Source organism: Delphinus delphis, chromosome 1, assembly GCF_949987515.2.
Source record: "Delphinus delphis chromosome 1, mDelDel1.2, whole genome shotgun sequence".
Taxonomy (NCBI): Eukaryota; Metazoa; Chordata; class Mammalia; order Artiodactyla; family Delphinidae; genus Delphinus; species Delphinus delphis.
In genome coordinates, this window is record NC_082683.1 from 97,690,586 (window position 1) to 97,715,836 (window position 25,251).

At 52.1% G+C, this 25,251-nt stretch overlaps 1 protein-coding gene across 1 annotated transcript; it reads right to left on the reverse strand.

Moving 5' to 3' along the window:
* Positions 1-11,985: 11,985 nt before the first annotated feature.
* INKA2 (inka box actin regulator 2) lies at positions 11,986-23,928 on the reverse strand. The gene is made up of 2 exons (XM_060006834.1): positions 23,725-23,928; positions 11,986-13,274 (listed from the first exon to the last, which is right to left on the reverse strand). The coding sequence occupies exons 1-2, from the start codon at positions 23,779-23,781 to the stop codon at positions 12,432-12,434; spliced, it is 900 nt and encodes a 299-aa protein (XP_059862817.1). The 5' UTR covers positions 23,782-23,928; the 3' UTR covers positions 11,986-12,431.
* Positions 23,929-25,251: the final 1,323 nt, after the last annotated feature.

Here is a 25,251-nt window from a genome sequence, read left to right on the forward strand (position 1 = left end):
TTTGGTTTGTGTGTTTTTGTTATTGTTTATAGATTTAAGGCCTTTATTTTATAATGATCACATTGTTTTAAATGCAGCAGTAGCTCCTTCCTGGCTGGTACCTGCAGAACACTTGGCTTTAAACCCCTAAGTAAATGGTGATTTCTCTACAAACAGACCTCGCACTTTCTGTTCTATATATATTTATTCCTATTATACAGTAAAATACATCAGACTACATACAATAGTTTTGTATATTCTCTCTTGATCTTAAAGATTGTATCTTATTGAATAAAATATCCCACTGTGTATTATTTTTATATGTAAAAAGATAAGTTTAATACTGTATCAGGGTTTAACTTTTACTACTTCAAATCTTCCACAGGTTGTAATTTCAAGGGAATCATTTTGCCATTGTTAATTTGTTGAGTATAAGTCCACCAATGAAATGTTATGTAAATATTTTCAAGTTTGCTTTATAATAGATCGAAGAATCTAAGAGAAGTGGGTAAAAGTGAAAAAGCATATAAAGGATGTGTCAGTTGCTTTTTCTTCAACTGTATATGAAGTAGTATAGTGGTAGTCATATGGAAAATATTGCTAAGTTAAATTTTTAGCTGGCTATATAGTGGTGCTTTTCCTTTCCTTCCCAGTTTTTTTTTCTGTTTTTTACAAAAAGTGGGGCTTAAGTAGGACATGGACCTAGGGTGATATGACTTATGTACACCATAGAGGTAGAGCAAAACAGCTTGTTAGCCACTTAAGTGCTAGAGAAGGAAAGAAACAAGCTTAGGAAACCCTGTGCCTTGTCCCTGAATGTTGAGGAGGAAACCAGTCCTAGAAAGTCTAAATCATTGCTCAGGGATCTAGATGCTGTCTCGTTGCAACTAGGTGTGAAGTAGTGTTCATGCCTTGTTGAGACTTCCTAGGAGTGTGGTCAGCCCCATCAGTTACTAAATTGAAATTTAAAGATCAGATTTCAAATGTAATCTCTGACCAACCTGAGAAAATGTTAAAATATTGTAAAAAGAAAATTTGGAAATTGTATTCTTTTAAGTTTCTAATAAACTTAGTTACCTAATACTTACCTTCTACTGATTCAGTTATACATATGTCTGGGACTGAGGGGCCAAAAATCTCATAAATGCAATAAATTAAAAAAAATAAATAAGTGAAGCATTAGGGCCAGTCTGTCCAGGTCAGTGTAGCATATTTTAAGGTCCTCTAAAGTCATTCTGCTTTGAAACTCACCTCTCAAACATTCCTTTGGACTTAAAATCATAGATAACCATCTCATAAGCGAGCAAACATTTCTAAATATTACCTGTTACATAGATTGTGTCGTTATTTGCCAGATTAAGTAGGAATTATTTTAAGTAAGAAGAACTCCCAAGTTACAGTCTGCTTGACTAGGAGCATAACTTGATGTCCTCTGTTTTAGGACATGGTAGGAAAAGACGACAGGTACTGGATTTCTTTGTTACATCTTACACAGTCTACTTGGGATAAAGGTAGAACTGTGAAGAAAAATGCCCTTGTGGCACACAATAGTGTGCAGAGCAGGACCAGCTGAATTCAGAGACATGCATTGTTATCTCAAAGAAGTCTGCCATTGCTGAGCAAGATGGAAAGGTATCCTGTCAGAAAGTGAGATAGGTGTGCTTTTATATTGTCCCTATGTGAAGTCCTTAGTCTTGGTTCCAGAGGGGAGGGTGCCTGAAAATACGATATATTTTTATAGCAGAAAAATCAAAAAGTCCTCAAGGATATTATATGAATCTCATATGGTGAATATTCAAGAACTGACACCATATCAGTATTTATGGCTATTTAAAGTATATTAACTTTGGTTATATGAGTAATATCTAATTTAAAGGAGGCTTGATGTCACAGTCGGTAGTTTGCTTTTTTCCACTAGAATACGAACAACTTTAATGGCTTCATAGTGTCCCCAAACAATCTTAGTTTTAGAAACTAAGTTAATACATAATCTATAATTTTACCCTCCACCAGGGGGAGCTTCAGTATCAGTTAACACTTCTACCATTGAATTAAAAGTAGATATTCAAGCCATCTATTCTATAAATACTGTGTGCCTCACAAAGAGGTGTGAAGGCCCTCCCTCAAGAGTTTGCAGTTTAATTGGGCAGAGAAGATATAAGAAATTCGTCAGAGATATGAATAGCATTGTAATTCATTGAACTGTGGCCACAGGGCAAATTCTCTTAGGAATGTTTAGAGAGAGATGGATATTGGTGTATTTTTCTCTTCCCTACAACTTTGAACGAACCTGTATTTGGCAGCTTGGTTTGCCATCATAGCCGGCTGCCTTTTACTCCTTGGTGAAACCGTGTGCATCTTTGGAGTTAGAATGTACTTGGAAAAAGTCAATCCTTGGGAAGATACTGATCTTTATTACCAATTTTATGAACATAGGTTACTTGGTCTGAGGCTGCTTTTCTCCACATATGAACATTCTGCATTTTCTGGACCTGCCCAATTTCAAATAGTTTGCCTCATTAGCCTCATAGGTACACATATATTTGTCAGTTCACGTATCCGATTTTTGTTTTCAGGACTGAGGGACAGAAAGATACAAAGATTACCTCAGTATTTTCCTTTGTAAGCAATCATAGTAGAATGTTAGAGGGCGTAAAATACACTCATAAATATGTGTGTAGTGAAACCAAAGTGTGAAGAAATTGTCAGGTATTCGGAGGAGGAAAATAACTTGTAAAATAACCTTTTGTTTTGTTTGGGTCTTGTACTTATTTAAGGTGCTACTTAAATGTGTGTTAAAATAGCCCCTCTTGACTCAGCTCCAAACTTAAAAGGGCAGAGTGGTTTGGGTGCTTGTCCAGGATCTGGAAGGAGCCCATCTTGCCGGGGAGGAAATGAATGTGAGCTTTGAGGCAGTCTAACCACCCAGCTTTTAGCATTTCTATTCCCCAAAAATGTAAAAACATGCAAGTTATTCTTGAAAATGTAGCATAGACATTGCATTGAACATGGATTTTTCTTACTATAACCTCATCTTGGGTTTGTTGAATGTGTTGAATGTGTAGTGCACTTATTTAATGCCATATCTTGCTTCAATACTCTTGTTGAGAACAGCTGGAGACTTTGAACTGGGTGCCTAGTTCTGTTTTCTGGGAGGCAACATGGATTCTGTTTTGCAGACATCAACAAGAGCTTTAAAAGTGAATTGGGGATGCAAGTTCTTTGGCTTGTTAAGAAGCTTCCTGTGGTTCTGGGCCCAAGGTGTGACATACATTTCCTGCTAATCGCTTCTCTTAAGAAGCATGGGCTTGGCTGTTCGTTTGGAGGAAAAACCTTAATAAACCTTCCCATTTTAAGCAGTGATGTGACTCTTATTTTGAGCTGTTGTTTTCAGTGCATTTTTTTAAACTTAACCAAATGCAAGTTCTTGTGCCTACTTTTAACCATGTAAAAGTTCTTGTAGGGCTTACAAAGCAGAACAAGGCATGATCCTTCTAGGCCTACCAGCAAATAGTTATTGTGCCTCTACTGTATGCCAGGTGCTGGTCTGCATGTTGGGGCTACATCGGGGAATAATACAAACCAAAATCCCTTCATCCCTTCCCTCGTGGAGTTTCTGGCAAGTGGCAAAAGCTGTGTGTGTGTGTGTGTGTGTGTGTGTGTGTGTGTGTACTATGCAGAAGAGTTAAGCAGTGTAAAGGGGCAAGAGTGCTGGGCAGAAGGAATGTGGTGGTAGTGGGTCACAGGTTTAGGTTTCACTGAAGTTGCTCTTGCATAAATATTGGAAATATGTAGCCCATACACCTGCCTGGGGGAAAGCACAGCCTTCCATGCAGTGGGAAGGGTCTGCAGATGCCATAAGGTGGACATATGCCTGGTGTGTTGAAGGATCAGCAAGGAGGCCAGTGTGGCTGGAGCAGAGGGATCAAGGAGGAGAGTAATAGGAGGTAACAGAGAGGTAGTGGGATGGGGGAAGACACTTCCTTCCGCATTTACTGAGTGGAGTCCACGAAAGAGCTTTTGGCAGAGGATAAAACATGGTCTGACTCGGCCTACCATAAAGAATACTATTTAGGAATAGCCTATAGAGGGCCCAGGATGGAAGCAGAGAGGCCAGTTAGGGTACTGAATAATCAGGTAGGAAAGTGGAGCCAACAGGAAATGCTGACACATGGAGAGAGAGAGAGAGAGTGAGTGTGTGTGTGCGTGAGTGAGAGAGAGAGAGAGAGAGAGAGAGAGAGAGTCAAAGATGACTCCAAGATTTTTGGCCAGTAAGGTAGTGAAGATTATGACAGGAGCGGGTTTGGAAGGGGCAGAGGGAGGGGGTCAGGAATTCGACTTTGAACATACTAAGTGTGAAAAGTGTGTCACATTCTAGAGTTGTACAATAGGTGGTTGGATATGAGTCTGGAATTCAGAGGAAGAGGTCTGGACAGGAGGCTTACATTTAATATTTAAGAACATGAAGCTGAATAGGATCACCAGGGTTGAGTATAGACAGAAGCGATCCAAGGATTCTGTCATGAGGTTGGGAGACGAAGAATTAGCAAAGGAGAACACGGAGGTCACTGGTGACCTTGACGGGCTGTCAGTGGAGTGGTAGGGGACAGTGTCTGGAGTAGGTGTAGGAGAAAACAGAAAGAAAGACAGTGGAGATGTCAGGCATGGATTACTGTTGAGCCGGATGAAACAGTGCATGTTTGTGTGCTAATAGGAGTGGTCCACTGAGGAGGCGTGTAAGGGAAGAAGCTGACCCAGATAGGAGCATGGGCGGCTACAGTGGCAGAAGGCAAACAGTATGTGGGATAGAAACTGGTAGGTTACAAAGAACTAATAAAAGGTACCATGAAGAAGTTTTAAGCAAAGTAGCATGAGACAGAAGAGACAGATGCTTTCTGTTCTGGGAGATCTGAAATGCTTCCAGAGAGGGGAGTTGAACCAGGCTTTAAAGGGTGGAATTTTCAACAGGTGTTACAGGCAGATTGCAGGAAAAAGCAAGCGCAGGAAACAGGAACCAGGAGTGATCTAGTTTCAGTTGGTGTTAATGTGGAGAGAAGAGGCTGGAGCCCTATCATGACAGGCCTTGAAACAAGAAGTCAGCAACTAGTAGGTTGAGCTAAGCAAATAACAAGCGCATAGCATCATCTGGGTGAGACTTGGAGAGGACAGGGCTGGGGGGATTTCAGAAGTGAGGAGGATTGGCGATTACGAGGTCATAAGGTCTACTCCTCACGGATTCTAGTGGTCTTCCCGGGCTTCATATCGCACTCCATTTTCCCTCTGTCTCTAATGACGATGATCTCTGAGGCTTATCGTTGTGATCATTCCCAAACACACGCTCCGTTTAGAAGGGAACCAGCATTAACACTTTGGCACTCCAAGATGTTAGGGAGGATTTAAGAGAAAAGGCTTTTTTTTTTGCTCTGTATTCCTCTGCTTCACTTGACATAATTCTCCCCTCAGACCCTTTGGTACCTACAGGGTGGGTAATTAGTTCCCACCTTCACACCCTCCCAAGTTTTCCTTTCTTTACTGTTACTTCACAGCAGGAGACAGCAGCCCCTCTGGCCCTTCAGCCCCTTCCTTTCCCTGGGGATCTACCATTTTGATTAAGAAGGCTCTTTTCCTTAATCCACTCCTATTGGGTAGGTGCCAACTTTCCCACCAAGACCCCATCATTCAGGCCTTCCCTTGCGGGTGAAAGCCAAGCCACACTTCTGTAGCCCCTGTCTCCCTTGCCCTTTGCATCACTAGTATCTCTAGGTGGGTGGGTTGGGGAGTTTGAAGGAGCGGCGTTAAGTGATGCTAGGCATGCAGTCTTCCCATTATGGAGAGTAGGACTTGGAATTGTGGGATTAGGCACTGGGCCCTGTCTGCCTTGCCTGGGAGGGGATACATTTAATGGAGAAGTTTAAAGAAGATATTTGATCCCTGTGTTCCCTGTAGGGTCCCGAAGCCAAGACCAGGAGCTTTGGAATTCTTCGGGCCTTTGAAATCACTGATACAGTCCCCTAACCCCGTATTTTCTGGAATATAAATTGACTTATTTGAACAGATGCTTGGAACCTCAGATCGGGGATTCTAACACCTGCTTGAGTCAGTCTGCCCGGTGCTCCCTGTGATGAGGAGGAAGCTCCCTAGGCCCGTCCCTAGGCAGTGCACGTAGGAGGCTTTGAGTGACTACTTGGTGGCCGTCCGGGATGAAGTCACCAGCCTTGGCACTTCTGCCTGAGGAGCAGAGTCTACGCAGGGATTTCAGTTGCTGTACTTGAACACCATTTGGAGGAACCTCCAAATGTTGCTACTTCTTGCTTTTAGAAAACTTTTTATGCCTGATACCCTCCCCTTTCCCACCACTTCTACACAAACGACTGATACGCATGCTGCCTTGCTGGGAGACAATGTCTGGAGTGTGGCCAGTAGTGGGGCTGGAGGGAGGGAAGGCGCTGAGCACCCAGCTCTCAACTTCCTTCCCCCTTGCCCCACCCTGACCCTCCACAATCACAATGGGGGAAGCAGAGTCTAGCAGACTCGATGTCCCCAGCAGGGGCGGGGATCCCTGGCAAAGCAGGTTAAGAAAAACTCCTATGGTAGGGTAAGGCTGGGGCCAGATGTTGTTGCCAAAAAGGACAAGGGGATGAGCCAGGTCAGGACGACCTGTTGGGAGGGAGCAAGTAGAAGGGGATAAAACTTGGAGGCTGGGGTAAAAGCGATGTCCTCCAGGATGGAAAGAGGGAGCCACTGGGATTGAGCAGGCATGGAAGACAAGTGGCTGCGGTCATCTGCAGGACCTGAGCTCTGGGCGGCCGGATGACAGCATGCCAGGGGCAGGGAGCTGGGTGGGAGGGGAGGGCCAGGGCTCCTCAGACAGCCCGTGTTACAGTAGGATTGGCCTGGAAAGCTAGGGTGGAGACGCCAAAGCAACGGGCCAGAGACAGAGGGCAACACACAACAGCTTGGGGAGGGGGGCTCAGGTTGGGGAGTTTACTCTCTCGAAAGTGATGTTGGCCCCAGCTCCCCTCTCCAGGGGAGTGGACTGAGGAGTTGAGTGAGAAGTGGGCCTGGGGAGGCAGCTGAGGGGCCTTGACTGCTGGTCTTGCCTAAAGCAGGAGATGCAGGAGCCGGGCTCAGCAGAGGGTTCACTCTGAGGAGTGGCGGTCACGTCGAGAGCCCTGTGCTCCGCGGTGCTGGAGGTACAGGAGTGGTGGGAGAGGAGTTGCTAGGGTGACTTACAAAGTAAGTCCTGTGGTTGGGTACAGGCACAGATAAAGCCCCTGGAGAGGGCTTCGCAGAGGAGATGCCCTCTGAACTGCAGAGTGAAAGGTGCGTTAACAGGTCAGCCGGGCAGAGGCAGTGGGGAAACAGCAATGCAAAGACCTAGAGGCATAAAAACCCCAAGCTTGGAGCAAAGTGCTCACCTCCCTGGAGCGTCAAGTTGGGGGGTGGGAAGTGCCCAGAAGTAAGGCTGAGAAAGTCCATTGGGGTCTGTTGGGAAGGACTGGGCCTCCAGACACCCACGGAAGACAGGCCCAATGAGGATGAAGTCACAGGATCTTGAAGACACTTCCTTCACCTCCTCTGTCCTCCCAGAGCCCAGGCAGCATTTCCTTGCAGCTGCGGGCCCTCCAGTCGGCAGGGGGAGGTGAGGAAGGGGCCTGAGGGGGAGGCACAGGAGGAAAGGGAAAGCAGCCAGGGGAGTAACATGTGCAGAGCGGGGGAAACAGGGAAACAAAACCTGATTCTTCCCTTGGATGGGGGCACCTCCCCCAAAACCAGGTGGCATCTGCTGTGCCTGAACCCGCCCCCCACCCCACCACGGCCAGTGGGAAGAACTAGGGGGCAGGGCGGAGAGCCCAGAGCTGGGTCGTGGTGGGCTTCTGCCGGAGGTGCAGAGCACGCAGGAGGGCATTTTTGGCAGTGATTCCTGTGCCCCCGGAACAGGGTGGCTGTCTTGAGGGGTGGGTCCAGAGGGGCGTACAGGGAATGGATTCAGTGGAGTGGAAGCCAGGGAGCAGAAGCGCGGCAGCTGTGGCCTGAGACCTGGTGGAGAGTCAGAGACCCTGCTCCCTCCCGGACCCAGGGCCCAGCCTGGCCAAGATACAGGGAAAAGGCGGAGTGTGAGGTGCAGTCATGGCTCCCTGCCAGATTATTTTTGCCCCAAGTGTTGTGTTGAGGAGTAGGTGCCCGAGAAGGGCTCCCTCCCTCTTTGTTCCTTGGAGGCCTCTCTCTGACCAGTAAAAAGATGATTTCAGAGAGCGATGCGGGTGAGAGCGTGGGGTGGCGACACTGACTCCTCAAAACTATCAGAACTTGGCTCGTCCACCTCTCTAGTCCTTGCCAGGAATGCGCGGGCCCTGAGGGTTTACTGTGAGGGAGCGGGCGGGGGTGGGGGTGCTCCCTAGAGCACATCCTCAGGCAGTGGGGGGTCTTCAAGCACCATTCCTGAGCTCAGCCTATGCTGCTGCCCCTCCGTGCCCAGCCCCCTACACACGTGCACACACATATCCTTCCACGGAAAAGTGTAAATTGTTTGCCGTTTGGCAAATAGCCCATCCGGGTAATATTTTTACAATGTACAAAAACATGTTCACACTTATTGTCTTCTCTGATCCTGGTTACAGTTCTGTGAGGTAATAGGGCCAGAAGAGGAGACCAAGGCTCTGAGAAAGCTGTTCTTGATCTTTCAGTGTTTTTGGCCCTGGGTCACTTGGTCCGCGCCTGAAGGGATGGTCGCTCACCTGATACATACTGAGCTTCTGCTGGGTTCTAGAGGCCGAGGTGCCTCACGTCCTTCACATCTCACAGCAGCCCTGTGTTTTCACCGTTTCACGCCAAGAACAGTGAGGCTCAGGGAGGTTAAGCCACCCACTCTAGCTTACACAGTGACGGGCAAGTGGGTCTCCTATCCTGTTTGGCTCCGGAATCCAGTGCCCATGCCCGGGTGCCGGCAGAAGTGCCGTGACTGCCCTGGCTGGGGAAGGCACCTGGCGGGCACTGAGAGCCAGATACCCGCCGAGAGACAGGCTGTGCTCCCGCTTTAGGGAGGCCCTGTAGGAAGTGTTGCTGTGACTCGGGAAAGATGGGGGCGCCCCCGCTTGCCACAGCGCTCTGCGGAACAGGGCCACGTGGCGGGGACAGAGCTGAGCCAGGTCTCTGGTCCTCGGGGCAAGTTTGAGTTCGGCTCTCCACCTGAGGGGTGGTGCAGCGGAAGTGCTTGAGGAAGAGGGACCCTCTGGGAAAGAGGGGTCCCAGGGCTGAAGGGATGGGAAGAGAAAGGAAGGGGACTAGGCAGGCCCTCCGGCCACAGGGACTCTTCTAGTTCCTGCTTGTGGCCAGGGATCACCTACAGACACACTCTGGTCTCAGGACCACAGAGAAGCAGGTGGGGTCCTGAGCAGATGCCTGAGCCAATCAGGGGACCCCGGTACCTGCCAGGGAAGTGGGCCAGGTGTGAGGCGGACCCCATGCCAGGGAGGGTATCAAATGAACTTCCAGCTTATTTGCATGTCCTAATTAACCATAAAATGAGCCCCAGGGGCAGCATTAAGCTGTCAATTTCTCTCAGCTTCCTTCCACTACTTCCCCTCACACATGGCTCCCCCCCCCCACATTCCTGTATCACTTAGGCCGCACGCATTCCCATTCACCTCTCCCCTCAGCGTCAGTAAAATAGTCTCCATCATTTTCCCGGCAGGAGCCCAAAAGGGGACGGAGAAGGAAAAATAATGGGGGTGGGGGGACACACATGAATTGGCCCTAATCCTTCATCATCAAAGCACGGGACGGGGCACTACATCAGCCCTGTCAAGACCCGGGCAAAATTCCGCCACTGGCAGCCAGCATTCCATTTATTCTCCATGCGTGGATAATGCGGGGAGGATGGGTTTTGTTGTTGTTCCTCTTGACTTGGCTTTGGAGTAAATATGGACAGTTTGTGGGGCGGTGTGAAAAGCGCAAGCCTGCAAGTCAGCTGGAACTATTTCAATCCCAGCTCTGGCACTGGGACCCTCGGCAAGTTGCTAAACTTCTCTGAGCCTCTCCATGTGAAATAGGAGTAACAGCAGCTATTTCCCGAATGTGGTAAGAAGGAAATAAGAGCACGAAGCAGGCAGTGCCCAACACCTGTGAATTTTGTGGCAGCATGTGTCACTCATTGTTTTGTTCTGGCCCAAGTTGCAGTGAGTTTTCATTCCCTTGGATCCCTTCTGGCTAACCTTTGGGTTAAGAGTTTCTTCTTTCTTCCTACTGGACCCCTTGAGTCAGGAACTGGGTCCTTGTCATTGCTCTGTTCTTAGTTCCTATCACAACGCCTGGCACTGGGAAGTGTTCAGAAAGTTTTGTTCAGTTGGTCTGAATCGCAATGACTGTCCACAAAACTGATGCGTCACAGATGAATGGCCAGGAGGTGACCTGGTTTCCTGTAGGATCATTCCTGACTCGGAGCTGGTGCCTTCTTGAATAACTGCTGGGTAGCTTCTCCCCCATCCAGCAGCCCATGGCTCCCTCCTTTCCGGACTCGGTGATTCAGTAGGTGGGATCTTCACACACACACATTCTACACGTGTGCACACACACACACACATCACTCCACCACCCAAGGCAGCCACAGCCGATGGGCCTTCACCCAGGATGGATTTCAGATTTCTGTGGGGAGACAGGAAGGATGGGCAGGGGCTTCCTCCTCCAGAAAGGGCTAGTTCGGTTGGTAAACTCCAGGGAGACACGAGGAAAGTACAGGCTTTGGAGCCAGACATCCCTCTGTTTCAAATCCTGTTTCTTTCATTTGCTAGTAACCTCATATGGGCAGCTTACAGGACCCCTAAGAGCCTCCACTGAATTACCAGGTATTAACAATACCTTCTAGGGTCATTTTGAAGTTTGAAAGACGTGTGCACACTGCCTGGCCAATAGCCATTGTGCACGCACACACACACACAAAAATTAATAAGCACCTTTCCTCTTGTAGCTTCTGCCACCGAAAACTACACGTCCACCATTTGACTGTGTGGGAATTTGAGGGTGACCCTAATCGCTTCCCAACTAGAGCTGTGGGGCTGTTCACTCTAAGCCCCCTCCCTCCATCTCTGCCCCCAGGGGTCCAGGATGCAGGAAGAGCCTTTCTTGTTATTTTTTCCTCTACAATTTGGTATTAAATGCTCTGAGGGCGGGAAGGCGGCTTGCCTCTAATTGCAGCTGTCACTCCCCATCAGGCAGAGGGGAGTTCAGCCAGGAGGAGGTGAGGGAGGAGAAACGGATTGCCCTGCTGGTCAGGCTCGGCCCAAACAGGGACCCGCATTGTCTTTTCCCAGCCAGTGGGCGTTCCCTGCCAGGGTGGGCGGGACAGGCAGGCGGGCCCTGGATCTGGCAGCGTTGCTCTCCGGGCCACGTGCCCAGCACGGCTTTAGGTGTAGCCACGGGTGCCGGAGCTGAGCTGCTGCCCCTCCACCCTGGGTTGTCCTGGACAAGGTGGGAAGATGAGGCCAAAGGCATTTTAAAATGAGTGCGTATTTCTTCTTGGCTCACCTTGCCTCACTGGTGAATTCACATGTTCTTGTGCCCTGGGTGGAGGTTCTGAGCTGGAGACAGGGTGTTGGGGAAGGAGTGTGTGTGATTCCAGGGCCCGGCGTCTGTTCTTCAGTCAGCCCCTGCCTGCGGCCTGTACTTGGACAGGTAGCACATCCAGGCTTACTTCCTCATCTGGAAAATGGGGATAATACCTGCCTTTCTCGCCCATTTACGAAGGAGATGATGGATATGAAAAGGCTTTCAGACGTTTAACGTGCTATACAAATAGTAGCTTTCCTTTCCTGTGCTTCTGGAAAGGCTTGGGGCTTCCCCAAGCACTCCTTATACACACTCCTTAGTCAGCCGTTTCTCAGGGTTCAGGGATGGGCTGAAATCTCAAGGGCAACAGAAGGGGGTGGGAATTTGCCTCTCTGCTCCCACTCCCAGGAGGGCCAGGCTTTACTACCTGTGCCTGGAGCAGCGCTTTGCCAAGGAAGCAAACAGTTAAGAGGCTGGGGACACGAGAAACAAGGTCTTTATTGGCGACGTCTCTGGGGAACCTGTGGCCCCAGTGCCCGATCCATGCAGAATGTTACACTGAGGTCTTTGGGGGCAGTGAAGGCATGTCAGAAGGATTTCCTGGTCTTCTCCCCCTGCCCCTCTCCTGCTGTCACCTCCAGCCCCAAAGCAACACACACACACATTCTCTCTCTCTCTCTCTCTCTGTCCAGGGACTCTTGCCTCCCCCACCAGCCAGCCCCTAGTACAGCCTCGCCCAACTACAGGCCTGACAGCTCTGCTCCAGACCTTCTGCTGCTTCTCCCTCCCTTCTCGGCGGAAGGGACTTGGAGTTAGGCTTTTGAAAGCCATACCACCTGGCCTCTTTCCCAGGGGCCCAGCACTGGGACCTGGCCCTTTTGGGTCAGTCAAATTTCTACCTCTAGGATTCAGACCCAAACCGCTGTGTTAACATCAAAGCCAGAGGGTGAGGATTCCAGGGCCTTGGGGCAGCTGGTGGAAGGATTCTCCCCTCGTCTGGGCTCCGAGGCACCTGGGAAGGGGCAATGTCCAGAGCCCTTGGAATGGCCCCGCTTCTTGCCCTTCTGCAAGCGTCCGGCTCTGGGCTCAGAGGCCGTGGGTGTCACCCAGCCTGGTTTCTCCTTCAGCAGCCGGTCACGGTCAGGCCGCACACTACGCAAGAACTTCCTAAAGATGTTTGCTGTTAGGGCAAACCTGCGGCCCAGCTCCCGCGGCGGGCCCCTCCCTCCTTTGGGGGCTCCTGCCTCCCGGGTCTCACCCTTCTCCCCACCCTTCTCCAGTTCCGGCAAGTCCAGCCAGTTGCCCACCAGGTCCGCAAAAACGTTGTCACCTAACACCAGAGGCTGTCGATTCCGGCCCCGGGACATCAACGTGGAGGTCCAGTCATCCGGTTCCACCAGCTCTGGCCCCCGCTGGGCACAGCTTTGGTGCTCTGGCAGCCGTGTCCTGGGCGGGGGAGCTAGATCCCTCCCACACACACTCCTAGGAGATGGAAGCTTGGCGCTGCTGCCCAGAGCGGGCTGGCTGGAGGGGGAGCAGCCCGCATGCCTGGCAGGACCGCTGCCAGCCTCCCACTGAGGGGGCTCCAGCTGCGTCCGGGGGCTTTCAGGGCAGCCTGGGGCAGGACCCCCTCCAGAGATCTCCAGCTGCTCCAGTGCTGTCTGTACCTGCAGGAGCTTCAGTTCTTGCAGCGCCCCCATCATGCAGTTCATCTGATCCTGCAAGCCATCGCCCACTTCCTTCATGGACATCTGCAGGGGAGAGAGCACAGGGCCTGTGAGCCAGGGGGAAGGGCTGTTCCCCAAACACACACCTCCAGGGTCATTCCGGCCTGCCACTGACCCCATCTCTGTACAGCCTAGTACAGTGCAAATCAGGGCTGGGAGAGGAGGAATTTTGACACGGATATGGCTGGATAAAGGAAATACTATTAATGGCAGCTGACTTGCTAAGACAGCACCGTCCTGAGCTACATATATGTATACATATATGCATATGTGTAATTAATCTATATTTAATCTCCCCAACTACTCTGTGAGGTAGTATTATTGTTCCTATTTTACAGATGAGGAAACTGAGGCACATAAGGAACTAGCTCAAGATTACATAGAAGGTAAGAGGTGGCACTGAGATCAGTTTGACGGTACAGAAAGTTCCGGTGGCCACCTGTGTCCTTCGTGTCTGTGCCCTCTTCTCCTGAGCCTCCCTGAGATGAGGATGATGAAGACAATAACAATTTGTGAGCAGTTACCGTGTAACAGGAGTTGAGCTAAGTATTCTGTGCACATCATCTCATTGCATCCTTATATAAACCCTAGGAGGTTGGTATTATAATTCTCATGTTAACGTATGAGTTAACCACGGTGAGGGTGAAGTAACTTGCCCAAGGTCACATGGCTCACGCTGCTGGGACTCAAACACAGGACGTCTCACTCCCAATGCTAGCGTCCTAACCACCAAGCACTGCCTCAGGATGGCTGGGCAGTGGAGGAGGGCTGAGAGGGACGCTAGGGAAGAGGAGGGGCTCAGATTCCCTAAGAGAAAGGAAGGGTAGGCCTGGGGTTTCCTTTCACTGCTGTTCACATCTGGCAGGTCAGGAGACAGATAAGGAGCCACGAAGCTCCTGTTTGCTGAGACCCCTGCCCAGCTCTGCCCAGCCCTTCTCTCCCTTCCCAACACCTGTCCCCTCTCAGCTGCTCTCAAACTTGGCTCCAGTGCTCTTCCTGCCTTCTTGGCCCAGTTGGCTCCGCTGTCCTAGCCAAGAGTGGGGACACTGGGGGCCAGTTCCCCAGCCCCTCTGTGGGTGTCTAAGGCCCGAGTCCCAGGTGCCAGCTGGAAGGGGCTAAGAGATTGACTTGGGTGAGGGCCGAGTTTGGAGGCTGGGCAGGGGATGCTTTGTCTGATAACATTCACGAGGTTCCCGTCCCCGGGCCCAAGCTGCCTTGGTTCCGCCAGCTCCCTCCCCAGATCTGCTCATGTTACAACGGCAAACCTCAGGCAAGGGGACCATCTGTTTCTTAAGCCCCCCAGAGACCCACCGGGATCATCTTACCTCCCAGCCTTGTCCTAACGCACAGAGCTAAGCCCACAGGGTGGAGGGGTGCAGGGCCTGGGAGGGCAGGCGCAGAGGCTCTGCAGCGCTGTGCTGGCAGCTGACCCTCTCAGGCTTTAGGGTCACACCCTCCCCTGCCAGCTCGGGCTTTGGTGGGGGTTAGGGGCCAGCCCAGGCTCTCCTGAGCCAGCAGTGCTAACAGACAGTGGACTGACTGTCGCTGAGGGCAAGGAAGCCGTTGCTGAGTGTAGGATTGCCCCCACTCTGCACCTTCCCCAAGAAAGAGCAAGAAGAAGTGGTGGCTCGGGGCCTCACGGCCTGGGGTTTGCCAGGCTGCTGGGCAAACATGCTCCATTTGAGTGGCAGCAGCAGCAGCAGGAGACACAGCCTGTGGCGTGGCCACGCTTGCTGACGGCCCCCTGCTCTGGCCTCTTTGGCGTCTACCTTCCTGACCCCTTCCTTCTGGAGGCAGCTCAGCCACAACTGGAAGACCCAGAGCAGAGTCAGGAGACTCTGAGCCCCAAACCAAACTCCTCAAGGTCCCTTCCCGGCAAACTGCTGCACCGACTCTCCTATTTCTGCCCCCTGCCTCATACCACTCACCCCAACCTGGAACCTCAGGGTCATAATTGGCTTTCCCACCCCACTGGCCGTTCTTGTCCCCAGATGCTGCACATCTGCCCTTCTACCCCCTGCAACGCTGCAGAAGCCTCCTTGCAGGCCACCAAATCAGGCTTCCCGACACACACCTCCGACCCTGTCACTCGCCACTCAGAAGCATAATCCACTCCCATATACAGCCCACACTCCCATCAGAACCTCTTCTGTGATACTTAAAACGCTCTTCCCTGTCGTCCTGCTACTCACAGCTCCGCTGTGCATTTAAGTGCTGGGTCACTGATGAAACATTCATTGAGCATCTACTTCTTGGGGGCAGGGACTGAGATCTACACATGATTGTGTTGCCCCAGAGCCCAGCTAGCACCTCTGCACTTACTACATATCCATAAAACATACACTGAGTACCACTGAGCACCCCAAATTGCTTGCTGCCCTCAGTAAGTCACTACCCAGGGAGGAAGGGTCAGGAACCTTTCTCAAGGTTTCATTTCACCAAGAGGCACAGAGTCGGAGCTTGCCAGCTTCCTTCCAGAAGGCTAAACACAGTCCAGGTCAGAGGCGGTGGGAGGAATGAAATGACCCCATTCAATCCCTTCCAGTATGGAAAAATCCTTAAGAAATAATGCTGACATTTTCTACCTTTTTAAAGTGAGAACGAATGTGTGGGTATGTATGAATTCAGGGATGCCCGTAAAACAGAGGCCCCATTTAAGTAAATAAGAGCTGAAGTTGCAGGCCTATGGAAAATGACAGTGCATTGGTTAAGATCTTGGGTTCTGGAGACAAACGGAACAGGGTTCAAATCCCAGCTCTGCCATGTAATAGCTGTGTGATCTGAGCAAGCTATTTAAATTTTCTGTTTTTTAATTTCTCCATTCTTGCTTTTTTTGGCCACCTTGCGCGGCTTGCGGGATCTTAGTTCCCCCACCAGGGATTGAATCTGGGCCACTTCAGTGAACGTGCTGCATCCTACGAACCACTAGACCGCCAGGGAACTCCAATTTCTCCATTCTTTAAAATGGGAATAAGAGTTCCTGCCTGGTCCAACTTTGGACAGACGAGATGAGGTAATGTGTGTTTATGCGTGGCCTACAGGTGGAGTTTGGCTGTTATCTTAAGACTTCCTGAGAACTTCCAGAACATTTCTTCCTCAGTGAACCTGAACACGCAGTAGTGATAGGATTCCGTTCACCTGTCTGGTCTGATTGAGGAGAAACGTCTCGTCTGGTCCCTTTTCCCACCCTGGCACCACACAGAGGGAGGAAAAGGGAAGCCTCGCATCCTCCTGCCCACGGTCCAGCCAGATTCGGTCAGCCAGCCACAGAGCGCTGACCTTGGAGGACAAGAAGGCAGCTGTGAGGGGGCTGAGGATGGAAGAAGGAAGCCCGAGTGTGGGAAACAGGGAGGCCAGGGAGTGGGGAGGCAGGAGCATCGGCTGGGGCGCCTGACGGAGAAGCGAGCTGCCTTTCCCAGCCCGGGGGGAGTGATGTCACCCAAGGAGAAAGAGCCAGAGGGCAGGCTGCTGTCTTCCCCAGAGCGTGGGACCCGCTCAGATCCCAAGGTTTCTCTGGCCGAGAGGGAGAAGAGAGAGCAACGTGGGGTGGGCGTAAAGGAGAGGCGCCAAACCTGAGAAAGTCCCGAGCTAGAAACGAACACTAAGTCCCATGCTGTAGGTGATGAGCTCCTCTCTGGCCTCCCAGTGCCTCGGGACGGTGCCAAGTCATACCCAACCTGCCCTCAGGGCTCAGGTGGAAAAGTCACAAGAAGGCCTAATTAGTTCTGATTCGTTTGAGTGGGAATGGCTCTAACAGGCACTACCGTCTTCCTCCACCCCAGCTCACACACACTCACACACGCTTGTACACACACGTGTGCACACAGGCACAGAGCTAGCCTGCTCCACCGCCAAGCACAACACCCGTGATAAGCGTATCCTAGAGACGGCTGTGCGAACCCTTTCTGAGAAAGGTCTCACCACCCTCCTTGCATCCACCCCACCCCACAGCCCATCTCCCACGCCCAGCATCTTCTGGGCCTCCAAATGTCTCATTCTAAACATTTTCTTCCTGTCAAACTTTAATCTCTCCCACTGCAATCTAAACCAGCCCCTGGCTTCCTCCCTGTGGTGGAGCTGGATGCCCCCGGGCACCCTCCTCGGGTTTGTGAAGTGCCCCATGCCGTCCTGTGGAGACCTGGCCCCCTCCAGCTGACTAACTCGGCCACTCCACATGGGGCAGATTCACCAGCCTTTTGTGCTTCGGATTCTGACTGTGAAATGATAACCCCTCACACGTGTGTAGCACTGGCTCTGTCTTCTACATGACCTCGTCTGATGCCCACAATTGCTCCGGGAGTCTGACGAGGCAGTTGGAGTTACCCCACTTAATGGATTAGGAAGCTAGGGAGCTGAGAGGTTCGTTTTCTCCCTCAGTGTTTCCTAAACACACTTCCCTAGACTTTCCTTGATGATTTCACCATATCTATATATGACCTAGTCTCCTACTTAATATTTTACTTAAATCTGTTTATATAAATTAATGGATTTATATGGAAACTTATATGAAATGTATATCACTTGCCATAAACAGATGGTAACGCTTCCTATCTATCTATCCATCTATCCATCGAAACTAAGCTTTTCGTCTGAGTATCACCTGATGTCATCTTGAGCACCGCCAGTGGAAACACAGATCTATTGCCTGAGGTTCCGAGGTAGATTAGTGGCAGGACTGGGACCCCATGCCTGGCCCTCTGACTCCAGGCCAGTGAGCTTTCCATGTCATCATAATCCCTGACTCTTCAGCCTCATGGGATTGTTGTGAGAAGAAACCAGGATAGTCAGTGGGACGTGCGAGGGCAATTATCATCACATAGGGAGGAAGAACATGAAGTCGTGGAGGGACTCCAAGACCCAATTCGGTTCACTTCCACTGAAGGTGTTTCTTCACTGACTCATCTGAAGGGGGAAGATGCTTGCTGGGAAGCCAAACCCCACCATCCTGGCCCTCCAGCCCTGAGCCCTCCGCGGGGTGGTGAGGGCTCAGCTGCCCATGGACAGCTCCCCTCCATGGCACTCGCTGGGCCCTTTGTGGTTTGGGAGGAGTAAGGATGGGAAAATGTGACACCAGCATCCTCGGCAACCTTCCCAAGCCCTCTCCTAGGCCCCTGACTGATCCCACAGCTGTGCCCTCCATCCATCCATCTCACGCCCTCTCCCAGCTCAGCCAGAATCCTTTGACACAGGCTCCAGCTTTGCCCATGGACCTGGCAGTGTGCCCTGCCTCGCTCCCCCCACCCCCATTACTCACAAGATCCCCACACAGTTCCTTTCAGCCCCACTGGAAGCTAGAAGGAGGTTCAGGGCCGGAAATGGGAAAAGCCCAGCTTTTGCCAAGTGGCCCATTCTCCAGCTCCGTGAATAGGGACCTTCACAGCCCCCTGCTCTTGGCTGGAACTCTCAACAGGAAGGTAAGGTAGAAACTGTGCCAAGAGCCGGAGGAGGGAGGAGGGTAAAGAAAGGAGGGAGTGTGAGACGGATGAGCCCACTCTCCCAACTGAACAGTCTACGGGGGACCATGTGCTTGGGCAAGAGGGAGACAGACGGAGAGAGGGGCCCAGTCTCGCCCCTGCAGGGGGCTTGCCTCTCAGCCTCAGCTCTCCCCTGTCCAGCTTTAGCCCCTCTCCAAGGCAGCCAGTGAACCAAGTTCCTTGGGCATCCAAGGGACCTCAAAGGGTTACCTTCTTTTTCTCCTTTCTGATTCAGGCCTTCATACTCTCCTGTGTGGACTCTTGTAATAACCTTCTACCTCATCTTCCTGCCTCAATTTCCTCCCTCCCCCCATCCCCACCCCAACCACCTCCTAGATCCCAGGGCACGTCTCTAACCACGCTGCTCGGAAATGCATATGGAAAAGGTCAGACTCTTCAGCATGGCATTCAACCCCGCCCCCCCTTCTGCTCTCAACAGCTCTTTCAGCCCTGTTGCCCACTCTTTTTCTGCATATACCCTGTGTTCTAGCCATAATCCAGTGAGTCTTCAAATGTCCCCTCTAGACAGTCTTCAAACACCCCCATTACTTCCATCTCTGCACGTTTTGGTCATGTCGTTTCATCATCTGCCTGAAATGCTCTTTTTCTCCTGCTCCCATCCCTATTTATCCCTCGAGGTGTGGTTCAAATGCTACCACTTCCATGAGGCCTTCCCTGATCCCCTAGCTGGAGGTAATTCCTCCCTCTCAGAGCACTGAATGTGTGCCTCTCATCTAGTACGTATCCTCCGTTTCTATACAAGACATTCGCATGCATATACTGGCGAAGAGTGTGAGATCTGCAGTCAGACTGGCTGGGTTTGAATCGTAGTTCTGCCACTTATCAGCTCTATACCTTGGCCAAGCCACTTAACCTCCCCATGTCCCATTTATAAAACGGGAATAATGGAAGTGCAACTTCTTAGTGTTGCTTTGGCAACTGACATAATACCTGAGATATCTGGCATATCAGTAACTGTTAACATCAATATATGTTGTTATTATTATCACTCCCATTAAACTCTAAGTTTCCTGAAAGCAGGATCGGTGTCTGTTTATATTTGTAACCAAAGTACTAGTGCCTGGCAAAGTGCTTTAAACATAGTACGAACTCAATAAGTGTGTTCTGTGAACGAATGACACATGCACACCAGTCTGATCAGTTCATCACTGTGAGTTTACCAAGTGTTTACAACACATTAGGTACTGTGTTATGTGCTAGGGACGTACAGCTGGGGAGGCACTTGACATAATCTTCACAGTAGCTGTATAAAGTAGGTACTTTTAAAAGCCCATTTTACGGATGAGAAAGCTAAGGAACAGAGACGTCAAATAATCTGCCAGGGTCACACAGAGCCAGGTTTTGAGTTCAGGTTGGTCTGACCCCAAATCCTGTGCTCCATGCTCTTCCCACTGACTACAGCACACCCCAGCAAAGTCCTCTTCACTCTAGCTCTAAACATCAAGGGAGACCACATTATGAGATCCTTTGCAGAAGCTTTTTTTTGCCTCAGGAAACTTGCTCTTTTGCCCCAAGAGCTGAAGGCTGTTCCTAATGTACCTCCTCTATCACCTTCTTATTTCCTCCTTATTTTGTCTTTATGCTCTGGTCCTCCTCCATGTACCAGAATCTCCTGAACTTGTGGCCACTAGTGGCTAGATAATTGCCTTCTAGGAACACCAAGTTGTTCTAGAAGGACCTTCCCCAGCCTGAGAGAAGTCTCTCTGCTGCTTCACCAGGCCTCAGCTAGGATCGACATTAAAGGAGCTGGTTCCATCAACCTCTTCCTCCTCCAGGAAGCCTTCCCACCCTGGCTGTACTTTACTCAGCCTTTATGCACTCTGTTTGCTCTACACTGATCTGAACTCATGAGCAACACCCTGTGAGCATCTTACATCTGCTTCCTCTGTGTGCCTATGTCTACCCCATTTGTTGGAAGCCCTCAAGGGAGCAGTGTATAAGGAACAGCTGGTCCCAAGGCCTGTGTTCAGGCAGGGCCCCTCTTTGGCTGCTGGAGGGGGGAGAGATATATTCCCTACTGAGTAGTTGCAGCCCTGATCCCCTCATCCTTAGGAAGAAGTGTGTCAGCTGCTGCTACTCTCCTGCTACATTTCAGCCCTGAAACCAGATCCCTGTCCTCTTCCAAACAGGGGAGAAGGGCCAGTTCTCCAGACATCAACCTAATTGAGCCAGGATCCCCAAATTCTCAGCGTCCCTCCAGTGCTCACTTGTTACAATGCAAATTTTCTGCTTCAGGAAATTGGGAAATCTGCTACTTTGGTTTTCAAGATCAGACTCTTCTTGTCTAGATTTTCTGGGCCAAGGGCAGGACCAGGAGGCAGGAGAGGAGTGCACAACACCCTCGACAAAGAAAATTTCACAACTCCTTGATGTTTCTTTTTCCAGCAGCCTTAAACCACAGTGTCTGTAGGACGTATGCTTCTTGAAGGGAATTTAACGGCATAAATGAATGTAGAACTTGACTAGTATTACATGAGTGCCATTCCTGGGCACACACTAACTTAGGGCAAAGCCAAGCACCACACAGTCCTCCTGGGTGGCAGGGAAGATTCTGCCTGGGATGAACACACACACACACACACACACACACACTTCAAGCTCATGACACATACTGACTATAAGCCTTTCCCACCCCATTGCAGACCCAGGGGATAAACAAGCCAACACCTTCCTAACCCAGGCACAACCAAGCTGCGGTGACTTCAAACCCCAAAGTCCTTAGAGGAGCCAAAAGGCTGAGCCTGAGCTAACTCAGCTCCACCTTCTCCTTCACTCCATTGGGAAAACAGAGTCACTGAGATCTGGCTCTGCCTAAGCCCTGGGCTGAGGCGTCAGGGAGTGAACAAGACTCTAATAGCTCTGCCTGTCACTCTGCTCTGTCTCCTTTCTGGGCAGACTGGCACTGGGGAGGGGGCGGAACACCATGGGTGGAGGGAGGGTGCAGAGCTCTCCCATCTGAGTGTCATTCTGGGCCCCAGGCCAGGCATTTGGCTTCCTCTCCAAGAGAGTCAAAGGCTGAAGCTGTTCAGACAAAGGGCCAAATGAAAGCTAATGGGGAGCTGGGTGACTTCAGCCTCTCCCCTTCCTCCTTCCGGGGACTGGGGCTCAAGTCCTTGGCAGGAGAGTGTGCAAATCAAGACCTGGAGCTCAGCTCCGTGCAGATTCCTATTGCCTTTTTTATTCTCCCGGCGTCCACAGACTGTCTTCGCCCCCCCTCACCACCTCCCACCTAAGGTGCTGTAAAAAATGCAAATCAGTAGGATTTTAAAATTCAAGCCCGTGCCAGGAACACCCACAAACCCTCTATTAAGGCAGATCCGGAGGTGGGTGGTGTGGTCCCAGATTCCAAGCAAAAAAAAGAGGATTCTGTTAGATTCTTTTCTCAACATGGCCCTTGGACTTCAGACGTTATCTGTGGCGACCTTGACCTTTCCTTCTGGTATTGGACAAGTGAATGGGACAAGTCAGAATTATGTGTGGGCTGGAGCCAGCCATCCCAAACTGACATGGAAAGCATGAGAAAATGAGTATGGGAAAGGACATGATGGAGACTCTTCTGTCCCTCATCTAAGAAGCATTCCTCTGGGTAATGTTCCCATCTGAGTGTCACCACCAAAAGGGCTTGGGGAGGAAGTCCCAGAGAAGTGACCATTGACCTGAGAAGGCAGGCCCCGGAGTGGGACAGACAGAAAGAGTGCCTGGGCCACTTGACCAGGAAACATCAATGAGAACACCTGCTGCTACAAGCTCCCCCTCCCCCTCAAGCTGGCCCCTGTTAAAGCTGCCAAGCTCCCTCCCCAGCGGGAAGAGTGGACAGTTTGCAGGCAGGAGTGGGAGAGGCTGTCATGGAATCTGGAGAGCCATGGGCTGGCACTTTTTGGATCCAGGTCTGCTGTTGTCAGCCTGGGTGCCCCTGGCCCTGAAAAGCAAGAAGAAAGAGGGGAGAAAAGTGAGACCGAAAAGAGGTCGACTCCAAGAGAAACAAACTAAAAGGGACAAAAGGAGGCGGAGGCAAAGCCCCAGGAGAGCCTGGTTGACAGAGACGGCTGTGGCGGCCCAGGTGGGGGACGTGCATAATATCTGTCTGAATTCTCGTGGTGGGTAGAACAAGAGAGGTGGCAGGTGGGAGGGGGAGGGATATTAAGTCAGTAAGAAGCAATGCGCCTCCCACAACAGAGTTTCGGCAGAAGCCGCTCTCCCTACTTGGGCGATTTCCACGCCCCGCCGCCCACCCCCCGACCCCGAGACTGTGCCACTTCTCCCGGCCCCCGCACCCCGGCCTCTGCACGTTCCCTCCTCTTTCCCCCAGCCCAGACCCCTGACATCTGGCTGGGCCTCCGCACTCCCGCTCGCGAGCTGCCAGGCGGCGCCCGTCCTCCCGCGCCGGGCCCGCCCCCGCCGGTCCAGCTGCCAGCCCCCTCCCCGCTGGCAGGCAAGTCCGGGCAGACAGCCGGCAGGGCCTGCCCCTGCAGCCGCGCCAGCCCTGCCAAGCCCGGCCGCCACAGCTGGGGGGGTGCCCGGAGGTGCCAGCTCCCCTCGAACGAGCAGTCCCTGGCCGACCTCCTGCCCCGCGCAGGGCTGGGGCCACGCACCCTCCTCCCGGCGCCCCGCGCAGCCCCAGCTGCCCGGCAGCCGCGTTCCGCTCTTTCCGTGCGGGCGCCCGGGTCCCACCGCGTCTCGGGTGAGCCCTCTTTGCTCCCTCGGGTCTCTGGGCACATTTCGGTCTGGACTTGCTTGGCTCCCTCCGTCTCTCTCACTCGTTCGTGCCTGCCTCCCTCTCACACAAGTCTCTGCTCCAAGTTTCCACGGGGCCCCTTTTCCTCAGGACAGGCCCTGTCCTCCGCCTGCTCGCCGTGTGCCCTCCTCTCCTCTCTGGGCCTCGGCCCCGCGCGCGTCGCGGTCCCGGGGTCCTGGCGGAGGCCAGGTACCCGTCGTGGCGGAGCAGCCCTCCCAGCCCCCGGCTCCCGCTCCGCTCTTACCAGCTCCTGTTTGAGGCGGCGCAAATAGCAGTCCATTTCCCTGCTCTTCTTCCTCATGCGCCTATTGGCCGGGCTCGGCTCCACGAGAGAGTCCCAGGATGGGAACACCGGTCCCACCGAAACCGCGCTCGGCCGGCTCGCGGCCCCCGCGCTTCTCGCAGCGCCGAGCCGAGCCTCTGCTCCCAGGTCCGGACTTGGAGCCGCTTCCCGGCTACTCGCGGCGCGCAGTCCGTGCTGGGGGCGGAGGGAAAAGTGGGACAGCCTATGAGAATGCAGGAGGGATGCCTTCAGCCAATGAGAAGAACGCACGGGGGGCGCGGGCTGGGCTGCAGTGGATGGGCCCTGGAGTGGGTGGGTGCACCAGGCGAGGGCCTCCGCTCCTGGGGGGCTGACATGGGGGACACCTACCTGGTCCTGGCCGGTGCGGCGGGGTATATCGTGACGCCAGACTGTACCGACGTCCCCCAACAAAGCACGTGACCCCCCAGAGAGAGCCCGTCTTACGGATGGGAACTGGGTAGCGGTCTCGGAAGAAGCTGAGTACCTCAGTGTCAACACTGTTTCCCAAACTCCGATCAGAAAAGGAACACCCTCCACCCCAAATGCCACTTGGCAGCTCTTTTGAATTCTGAAGTGTTCAAAAAAGTGGACTCCGGAAGTGTGGGTCTACCTCACCTTCCAGTCTACTCCTCACCCCTGGAGCGGAGGAGCCGCCGCTCGGTCCGTTCACGTATTTATCACGAAGCAATGGAGGCTCTACTGTACTCCCTGCAGGGTTATAGGTCTGCGGTTACTGAATAAGACAGGCTAGGTCTCTGGTCTCAAGAACGTACAAGGCGCGGCGGAAGGGAAGGGGATAAGACAGACAGGTAAAAAAATAAAAATTAGACACCATAATTTCAGGTAATGACTCTTCATGAAAACATAAAATAGGGTAATGGGATGGGGGCTGCCTTCAGTAGGGTGGGCAGGGGTGGAGGGGCAGGCCTTTCTCTCCCGCAGTACTCCGGCGGCGTCAGTTATCCTAATTCTTGCTCTGGCCACTTGCGAAGCTCTCTGTAAGGTCGGGGGAGGGAGAAAGGACTCAAAGATGCTAACATTCTATTCAGCAGACGCGGCCCATGCGCCGGAGGTGTGCGAGCTCCAGCCAGGTCCTGGGCGATGGACCCGAGAGAAGCCGCAGGCCTGCCCGGGGCACTCCTCCCAGCCGAACCCAGGACCCGCAACGCCGGCCTCCGCGTGAGTCGGGGCTGAGGTTCCCACCCGGTGCCCGGGCTCCCTGCAATACGGCCTGGCCCGCGGGGGGGCGGTGTTGCAGGGCCCGAGAATAATTAGCGCAATTAGCGACTTGTTGTTTCAAGGTAATTAATGGGGGAAAGTTTGCCCCACGCAGAGTTTAGGGATCTCCGAATGAGTCAACCTTGAAGACGCGAGAGAAGGGGCAAAGAAAGGAGGCAGAAACTTCGGCCATTCCGATCCGTGTCAGCAAAGAGCGCCACCTCTGTTTACCATGGAGAGGTGAGAGCG